We start from the raw sequence: 10,717 nt of genomic DNA on the forward strand, positions 1-10,717 counted from the left end.
TACATGGGTTTCTTTACCTATATAACCAAAGTAAGAATCTTTTAAGTCCTTGTTTATCATATAAGTAGTAAGATAAGACTTCAGGCTTAATAATCATACTAATTCATATCTATATAGTACATTAAAGCTTACAAAGTCAAGTCATCACTTCCCTTCCTCACCTGCAAGACTCATTACAGACTTAGTCTTTTTCCTATTCACTGTGCCATTCAATGTGAGAGCAAAGTGAGACCTCGGAGACATTCTAATTCAACTCCCTTCTCTCATTTTATAGATGAGGAAAATTGAAATCTAAAGAGATGAAATAACTTCTCCAAAGTTGTATGATAAAATTAATGGCAAAACTGAAATTAAAACTCTGGTCTCCCATCACTTTTAAAAGGATGAAAATGGCAAATATATATTAGCATATGCCATATGGAAGGTATACTGATGAGAGCTAGGGATATAAAAACATAACAAATAAATATACAGGCACTGATATAAGCTCTGGATATAAAATAACATTTAGTATAATATAACATAATAAAACAAGTTCTTTCCTTAAAAGCACATACATACTACATAAAAGAATATTAGAGGAGATAAAGAGAAATGAGGAAAAAGGTGATGTATGAAGGGGAGAGAAGGAAAGATTACAAAACATAAAGATAAGGAAGAATATATTCCAAAACAAAAATACTGAGGCATGAAAAAAATTCCTAGTTTGTTAAACAACAAGTAGCCTAGTATTCCTATGGTATAGAACACAACCTGGGTAACTGTGTGAAATATATCTAAAAAGCTAGGCTGGAACTAGTACATTGTGATGGGTACTCGTGAAGGAATTGTCAGGATCAGTGTTATGAAAGTGAAGTCTGAAGAAAGGAAGCAATAGTTAACAGTATCAAAGAGATTAAGACTGACAAACTGAGAAAAGGCCAATCTGATTTAGCAAGAAGAGAGTTGGTGAACTTGGAGGGAACAGTTTTATTCCAGTGGTGAATTCTGAAGCTAAATTGAAAGACATTGTGAAGTGAAAAAGCAGAAGCTTTAAGGGTAGACAGCTTTTCCTAGTTTGTTTTAACTATAAAAGAGAGAAGAAATTTAATATAATAGGCTAAGAGTATGACAAGAAGGTCTTTTATACTTGGCCATGTTTTCAGGCAAGAGGGAAGTAGCTAGTAGATAAGAACATATTTGATAAGAGAAGAGATAGTTCCTGCTTAGTGCCTTTTGATAATCATCATCATCATCCATATTCTACTTTCACATGAGTATATTCTCAGGTTCAGTCCTGGCTCTCTTCTGTTCTTCTTCTATACACTCTTTCTTCAAAATCTCATCAACACTCAATGTGACCCCAGTACTAATCTCTTCCTTAGCTTCAGCCCCATAACATTCTATAAGACATTTCAAACTCAATGTTAAATTTAATGTATCCAAAAAAGAAGTCACTGTCTTTCCCTCAAATTTATCCCTCTTCTGAGTTTATATATATTATATCTATATCTATATATCCATATCATATATATATATATATATATATATATATATATATATATGTCACCTAGGTTCAAAACCACAGTCATTTAACTCTTCTCTCTCTCTCTCTCTCTCTCTCTCTCTCTCTCTCTCTCTCTCTCTCTCCCTCTCTCTCTCCATACCAAGTTGCAAAATCTTATTAATTCTTCTCCACTCACACTAATATGGCCATCTTCCCAGTCTGTCCATGCCAATAAATTACATTGGCTCCCAATTTCCTGTTGTATCATATACAAAGAACTCTCTTTGTCGTGTTATGCCCTTTACAACCCAACTTCAACATGCCTTTCCAAGATTATTATACAGTTCTCTCTTTAATGCACTATATGGTCCAGTAAAATTGACTTTCTTGTCCCTCACACACACAAAATTCCATTTCCCATCTCCATGTCTTTACATAGGCTGTCCATCATTCCTGGAATAGACTTCCTTCCTTCTTACCTCCACTGCTCAGAATCCCAGGTTTCCTTCAAAACTGAAGAGCATCTCTAATTTGAGATTTGTCTGATTCCCCAGATGCTAGTGCCTCAGACCAAAAAAAATTACCAAATATTTTTGGCACATATTTTCTAAGTACTTATAGATTTCTTCCCCAAAAGATATAAGCTTTTGGAAGTCATATGCTATTTCATGTTTTTCTTTGTATCCCTATCACTTTAGTTCAGTCTTATTGATGGTCAAAATTAAATAAATGCTTGTTTATTGATTTATGGGAAGGATAGGATCAAGGAGCAGAGCCCTTAAGAAGGAGAAGGCTAGGGTCAATGAATCAGGATCATGTGACTTGAGGGAAAAAAGTGAAATAATGGACAAGCTATTCAAATGACATCACCCTTTGCTACCCTGAATCCAGTGATTGATTGTTCAGAAGTTCATCATCTTAGAATAATTCCCACCATTTCAGCAATACTGTGAACTAGATGGTGTTCCATCTTTAATCACTAGATTAGACCAGTCATTATCCCTTCTATCATATCAGTTTTCTACTCCCCTTTGTCTAGCAAAATCTGGCTGAATAGTATTTTAGTCATCCATATATGCTATTTCATAGACTAACTTCCCTTCCAAGGCAAGGAGAATGTTGCCCACAGGCTGACAAACTAGAAGTCCCAACTTGTAGCAAGCAAAAAATAGGCCTGGATTTTAAAAAAAATCAACTCCATCTATTTCAAGTCAATGGATTTTAACCTGGGAAGGCCTTGCACCAATATCATCATTTTAAAGATGAGAAAACAGAAGTCAATAGAGGACCTTTCCCAGGGAGTAAGTAGCAAAGCTTAACTTTTACTTCTAACCTAGCTTTGAATCTAATTGCTGAGTTAAAAATCAAATTAACTCCAATTAAAAAAAAAAGAAACTGGACAGATTGTCCCATTTTAACACAGTCTTATTTGGCATTCAAAAGTTCTTCACCCATACTCTTATGGGTAAGAAAGAATTTAGGCAAGTTTTCAAAATGATCATTGAGAATTTTAATAGACAATAAAACTTGAGCCTGCTGGCTTATGACTTTGTACTTGCTTCAGGTACAGAATCCCTTCATTGTCAGTAGTCACATATCACAGTGTTCCTGGAGAGAGGATTCTTGGACCTTTCCTGGTTCATTGTTAACAGCTTGAGAAACATGACCATTTCCTCCTTTCTAGGAGATGCGAGGACTGATGCTGCCTCAGGACCTACCAGGAAATGCCCAGATGGACTACATGGGATTCTCCTCCATTCTAGACCCAGAACTCCAAGATTTTCATTTATGTTCTGAAGATATGAATACTGAAGAAGACAGTGACAACAAAACTGAAAAATCAGTGACCCAAATGAAAACACCTTTATTCCCCCCAATAGTTAAAACAGTAAGACCAAGTGACATGAAGTAATTAAGAAAAATCTCAAAATTGCATTCCTTCTCATATGGCCATTGGCATCTCTTTAGAACACTCTAAAAAACTTTTCAATCATTTTTTTAATATTCAAGACTATAAAACTAAAAGAGTACCATGAAATTGATGGGCATTTAGATATCAAGAGAAGGGTAATTGATATATTTGGACCCTAAATTGAAGAAAACTTATACATTAAAAATGCAAATATATAAAGGAAATAATTATTTCAAAAAGAACTATAGGATTCTTTTAGATAAAAGTTCCCCTAAATGTGTGTAGAAACACAGAATCATGAGATGTAAGTTGTAAGAAACCTTAGAAATTACCTAGTTCAACCTACACCTGAATTTTAAATACCCTTTATAACATTCCTGACACCATTCACTTATAGAGTTCAAAAACTGGGAACTTATGAAGCTGATTTCACTTTTGGATAGCTTCTCTTATTAGGAAGTATTTTTTTTCCCTTGTATTGAACCCAAATCTACTTCTCTATTATTTCCACCCATTGTTCCAGTTCTGCCCTAGGGTGTGAAGCAGAAAAAATATAATCCCTCTTTTATATATTAACCTTAAAATATTTAATCATTTCTTCTCCCCTTTACCAAGGTTTCCTTTCTGTCTTCCACCATTTTGACTATCCTTTCCAGCTTCGTATCATTTTCAGATTGATGAACATTCTACCCATGTCTTCATGTAGGTTTTTTCCAGAACACTATTTGCATTAGCAAAGAAGCTAATCTGCTGATAGGCAGATGGTACAGTGGATAAAGCCCCAAAGCACAGGAGTTTGAAAGACACATCTTCCTGAGTTCAAGAGTGATCTTAGACACTCACCAGCTGTATGACCCTGGACAAATCACCTAACCCTGTTTGCTTCAGTTTCCTTATCTACAAAATGAGCTGGAGAAGAAAATGACAAACTACTACAGGATCTTTGACAAAAAAAAATTCCAAATAGGGTCACAGAAACAACATAAACAACCATTATTGTATAACTGAGCATTTGTAATTGCCAGGAGCTGGTTCTTGAACAGGAGGCATTGTTTCCCCTCCTTGCCCTGAAATAAAAATTTGTCTTTTCTCAATATCAAGGTTGTTGGTTGAATCTCAGATCCCAGGACTATTGCAGCTACAGAGTGCATCCAGAATACATGCATGAATATATATCAGAGCAAAATACTATATCCAAGAATCAGTTTATTTTCCAACACTATTAGCTAAGGCTTTTCTCCAATACCTCACCAAGGAAGAAGTGTCATGGCTTTCTGAAGGTCAATCAACTGAAATGCTAGCTCCAAGAGTTTTAAATTTATTAGAAAGCTAGTGTTGTTCATAGTGCAGGAGTTCTGGTTCTGGACTCCCACAATGGACCTTGACTCTAGGCACATATAAATTTGGATTCATCTAGGACACCTGATCCGAAAGAAAAGAGATCAGACTCTCTCTGTGTCCTTCCCCCTGAGTAACTGAAGAAATTTCTAAAAAGAAAGTTTATATAGGGAGTGGGACAAAATGATGAGAGCTATTCTTTGAGCATGGAAGACTTTCCATTCTTGACACATACTAGTCTTTGTGATCTTGAGCTTCTCAATACTTTAGGCAACTCCATAAGATTCTTAAGTTATAGAAAAATTGCTTACCTGAATTAGCAGGAGTTTCCTTATATGGTAGTTCCCTAAACAAATAAAATTACAAGTTTAGTCCCTTTCCCTAAACTTATTCCATTTATGACTCATGTCTAAAGTCTCATCAATTTGTGGTAACAGGGTCTTTTCTAGAAAAGGTACCTAGTATACAATAATGGACATCAAGTATAGAACCTCAATTTCTCCACCAAAGAAAATGCTGAAGGCACAAAAGGCTTGAAGACAAGCACAAACAAATGCAGAGAACATTTGAACATCTCAAATTGCCCATTATACTCATTATCCTCCCCATAGAAGATAAAGATCAGGTAGTCATTTTCATCTCAGACATGCACTGTTCAAGTAATTCTCAAGGACCAGGTAGTTTTCTGGCTAGCCATGCAGAGAGCATTATCTCTCTTTAGTTATTCAGTTCTAATAGCCTGGTGGTAGTCATTTCCTCTGATAGTTTTATCAAGCTGGACAAGTTTTACCAGCTGGACACCCAACTCAGGAACTCTCAAATTCACAAGATAGCCACCAAGTTGACAAAATCAGTTTCTCAAGATTGCAAATCAAAATTTACCTGTATATCAAGTCGAGCATTTATTAAATAGTCCCCATGTGCCAAACACCATGCTAATTGCTGGGAATACAAATACAATCAGAAAGAGAATCCCTCCCTTCAAGGAGTTTATATTCTGAATGAGAAAGTTAGGTGGTACAGTGGATAGAGTACTATCCACTTGGATTCAGAAAGATAGGAGTTCAAATCCAGCCTCAAACACTTTCTACTTACTAGCTGTGTGGCCATAGGTAAATCGCTTAACCCTGATTGCCTCACATCCAGGGCTGTCTCTAGTCATCCTGATTCATGTCAAGCCACTGGACCCAGATGGCACTGGAGGAGAAAGTAAGGCTGGTGACTTAGAACAACACCCCCTTCACTCAAATCTAATTCACATGCTTGCCATGACATCACTTCTCTGAGATCATGGTGTTTTTCAAAAATGAAGGACAAATATTGCATTCTGATAGGAGGAACACATAAAAGAAAAGTGAAAAGTGATGGAGGAGAGAGAACAGCGGGCAGGACAGAGAGCATGGCTCTTCATTTCTCAAATGTTAGTTTTGGTTTTCCACTCAAGAATTTGCCTCCTCCTGAATAAACTGGATACCAGAACACTCATCATCATAGAAACTAATTCAGTTTTGACACTTAGCACCATCTCAGCACCTCCAATTGGTACTCACCCCTCTGATTAGAGCTAGCTGGAGGATGGAGCAAGAAATTCCTCTGAAAGCCTCCTCCCCAGTAGAGGACTCAGAATTTTCCAACTTAATTTCTAACCATTGCTCTTCCCCTGTGCTGGGGATCCTTTCCATTCCCTTCCCCATTCACCCCATCCCATACCACCCCAGTGCACTCCATGCTTTTTAGCTTCATTTTGTGTGTCTTCAACTGTAATCTCCTTTAATGAAGGGTTTACATCAGTATCTGCATAAATGTTTATGTCCAGAGAATCAGAAGGGCAACCTCAAGACAAATGAAGACAAGGCCTGAGAATCCTCTGCAAAAATGGAATTTCTGGGAGGAACTTAGTCAATCAAAGAGACCTTAGAGTCAGAAAGTACTCCAATGAGTGAAGTCCAGGTTCAAAGCGGGCTTCTGGGGAAAAAAAAAGGTTTCTTTGGAATGATAGAGAAAGTCTTGAGACTCAGTTGTACATCTTCAAGAGGAGAAGACATGGCTGGTGTGGGTGGTATCTTCAAAATGGAGGATCTAAGAAAAAACAGATAAAGAGGAGGTACAAAGAGTACTCTTGATGACAGAAGAAAAACAGAAAGACAGTCAAAGACTAGGCAAGCATATGTTTCTATTGCCATGTACTTATAGCCATCTTTGCCATTGGAGATGGAATCTCCCTTAACTAAAAGTTGTACTAAAAGAAAGCATTGGAAGAGAATCACAGTATGGATTTAGAACTAGAAGGTACCTTGGAAGTCACCTAAACCAACTCCCTCATTTTATAAAAGACACTGAAAATCAAAGAAGTGTAGTGATTTGCCCACTGTCAATAAAGTGAATGGCAGAGGTAGCTTTTAAAAAATTTTTCCTTGAACCTGCTGAGAAGGGCATGTACAAAGACATGCATACTCCCATGAATGAAAGGCAAAACATTGCCTGCAGACTACTGATGGGTAAGTCCCTACACAACAGTCTATGTTTTTATTTTTTAGTTTTTGTGAGGCCATGAGGTTAAGTGACATACCTAAAGTCACCCAGCTATTAAATATCAAGTGTCTGAGGTCAGATTAGAACTCAGGTCCTCCTGACTCCAAGGCTGATGCTCTAACCACTGGGAAACCTAGCTGCCACAAGTACCTACATTCTTAAAACTCAGTAGGAACCAGCAGATGGATATGGAATATATTAAGGAGAGAGAATTGCTGACTAAACTGGGGAAAGAATGAGAGGAGGTGAGATCAAAAACTGGGCTCAACTTCCTAAAAGAAATAAATGTCCTGTGAGGTGGAGCCAAGATGGTGGAGTAAAGGCAGAGACTCCTGAGAACTTTCCCCAAACACCTTTAAGTAATGAATCTAACCACATTCTCAAATGGCAAAAACCTACAAAAAGACTGAGTGAAAAAATTTTCTAGCCCAAGACAACTTGAAAGGGTCTGTTAACCAGGAATAGAAAGGACCCACAATGCAGCCGGGGCCACACTGGGGAGAACCATGTCCAGCCATCCAGGAAAAGACTAAGAAGTTCCTGGGTTAGTGGCAGTAGAAATCTACTAATTCAACAGAGGAGAAATCTGAGGTTCATGGAGGAGAAATAACTTACCTAAGTTCATATAACCAGTTGATTAACAGGACTAAGTTTAGAACCTAGGTTTCCTAACTCCCTAGATGGTGCTCTTTTCATTATACTATGCTGGCTCTAATAAAAGCTTTGGCCTAAATAAAATGTTTTGTTTTTAAGAAATATTGTGAATGTTAAGAATTTCTGAAGAGAACAATGAAGATATTTTTGCTTGGAGAGTTGGGGGAGGAGGGGTCCTCCATCCCCTACTTGATGCCACACACATGGCTTCCCTACTCCATCTATACTTAGGATACTACTATCCGGAAGTACTAGCCACTAATTACTTCTGAGGAATTGAAATTAAAGTCAAGTGGGAAACCATATTTTATTTTGCCATAATTTAGTCAAGTCCAACATGCTCACTATGTATAGCCCACTGCTGAATATTATAAAATGTAGTAAGAAATAGTTACCCACCTCTTGCTCTTCTCCTAGTGAGCTATAGAAGAACTATACAGGTGCTCAGAGAATTCAAAGATTTAACATGGAGAGAAGACACAGCTGCAGGAAATGGGTCATTTTCTACCCCCAATTCCCATCTCCCTCCCAACAATATTCTTTAGAAGGATGCACACAGGGAAATATACTGGAATTCTTTGGCAGTGGATGGTCTAATGGGAAGAAAATAGTTCATCTTAACAAAGTGATTAAATGTGCTGTTAGAGTGAAATGCAGCCAAAAAATAAAAATAAATAAACCGATGTTCCATGATAGTATTAAGTGAGCCCATTTGTGAGAATATGTGAGATCCCTAAAAACCAAGAAAATGTTTTTGTCCACTTAGGGCTATTAGTGGAATTTGCTCTTAGCCACGCACTTTGGGTGGATTCATTCTGTCACTAACTTTTCCTCTCTGGCCAGAAGTGGAAGCATTAGCCTGTGTCCTAACCTGACTCCTCCCTTGGGTTTCATCTGAATTACTATAATTTCCCTTAGTCTCCCATAATGATTCCCCTAACTAGGCTAAAATTTCTCTAAGGTAAAGTGTTTTTAATGATGATCTTGGTTCAGAAGGTGTAATTTGACCAGATTATAATGAAACACTTAACCATCTCCACTGTGACATCATCACTACTCACATTGAACTCTCTTTGCCTGCTCCTTCATGCCCTCCTTGTTTCATTGCTTTTCTACCTCTAATATGCAGCGGGCCACCAGAACACCTCCTGATAATTGTTTCTGCCTTTGTGCATTCTTTCCTATTGCTAACAAAATTGTGACCTTGAAGATGGAGAATTCCTAATTGGCTCTCAAGGATGGGAAAATGATTTGAGTAGCATTAAGTCCATTGTCAGCCAGTAAATCAATAAGTTTTTAAATAGCAAGTTCTCCACTAAACGTTATAGATAATATTGGCTGAGATGTGAGTATGGATTGCAAATTCTGGCTGTTTCTTGAAATATTTTATTCAGAAATGGATCTGGAAGTCTTTAAGCAACAGGATTCTTCATGAAAATTTCAGTATTCAGCATGTTCTAAAATAGACACAATGTAACTACCTCTCTTGGCTATTCTTTGGTGCTGAAAATACTGGCAGAAAATACCCTGTAACAATCTATTTTACTACACATAAATGATACTGGGCCCACCCTACAAAGTGGAGTATTAAACTTAGAGTCTGCAGAGACTTGAATTCAAATCCTGCCTCATCTATTCTAGCCCTGTGATTTCTGCCAAGGTTCTTCAGTCCTTCTTAATCTATAAAATTATTGCTGATATTTATATAGCTTGTCAGGGTTTGCCAGGTCCTTTAAACACAGTGTTATAATAATAATCCTGTCAGTTTGGCATTCCAATATTATTTGACTCATTTCATAAAAGAGAAAAAAAGGTACAAAGAGGAAATGAAATAATGTATGTAAACTGCTATATAAATTTCAGTTATTGTTATCATCATCACCCATCACTACCATATCATCATCTGCAGATGGACCCATAGCAACTGGCTGAAGGGGAAGTTTTCCTAACTCCAAATTCAATAATCTTTTCACAACTTGCAAACTATCTCTCCAGAAATGGGGATAATAATTCATAGGCTCATCAATTTAGCATGGGAAGGGACCTCCTCTAGTCCAGTATTTTTCAAACTGTTCTGTAAGCTATAAGTTCAAACTGAACAACCCAATTTTTTTTAATGTACCATATGGTGTTCGTTATTAAGCATTAAAATAAAATTAAATTGAAAAATAAAGAAATAAGAGAGATAAATAATTAAATTAAATTAAAATAATAATTTTAGAGAATCTGAATATAAAGATTTGAGGATTACTATCTAGACCATACCCATAATATTTGTTTCACAAGGTGGTTATTATAAGGATCAAATGAGCCAGGGTCATTTCTTATTTCCTTTATCTGATAGAGAAAAACAGGGCCACAAGAGTTAAAAGGAAGATAAATTAGCTTCTCTAAGAAGCAACATTAACACTAGAAAAAAGTTATAAAGTAGGCAAAGTTTGTTTTTTGAAATGCCCTCCCCCCCACCTCCCCTTTCTTACAATATTTCTGTGCCCTTTTGTTTTTTTTCTACCAAATACACCCCTCATTGGCTTTTCCCTCCCTCAAAATCACAGCTTCCAAAATGACCTCTAGCTCCTGCCTCTTCTCCCCCATCACTTTCTGATAAATTCCTATTAGCACCATTCTTAGGAACCATAGTCCAGCCACTACACTACCATGATGAGGGAAGGCTGCAGACCAAAAACAAACAAACAAACAAATAAACAAGTAAATAAATAAGTTAATGGATGAATAAATAAATAGATAGATAAATAAACAAACTAATTAGAGTATTATTTGTTCATTAGTTTTCA

General features: G+C 36.8%; 1 protein-coding gene across 1 annotated transcript in view; it reads left to right on the top strand.

Annotated features, from left to right (window-relative positions):
• LOC141512089 (cilia- and flagella-associated protein 337-like) overlaps positions 1-3,497 on the top strand; it is a 130,591-nt gene extending 127,094 nt beyond the window's left edge. The window contains 1 exon segment of the mRNA XM_074220973.1: positions 3,171-3,497. Coding sequence (XP_074077074.1) covers positions 3,171-3,398 — 228 coding nt within the window. The 3' untranslated portion in view covers positions 3,399-3,497.
• Positions 3,498-10,717: the final 7,220 nt, after the last annotated feature.

Source organism: Macrotis lagotis, chromosome 2 (assembly GCF_037893015.1).
Source record: "Macrotis lagotis isolate mMagLag1 chromosome 2, bilby.v1.9.chrom.fasta, whole genome shotgun sequence".
Lineage (NCBI taxonomy): Eukaryota > Metazoa > Chordata > Mammalia > Peramelemorphia > Peramelidae > Macrotis > Macrotis lagotis.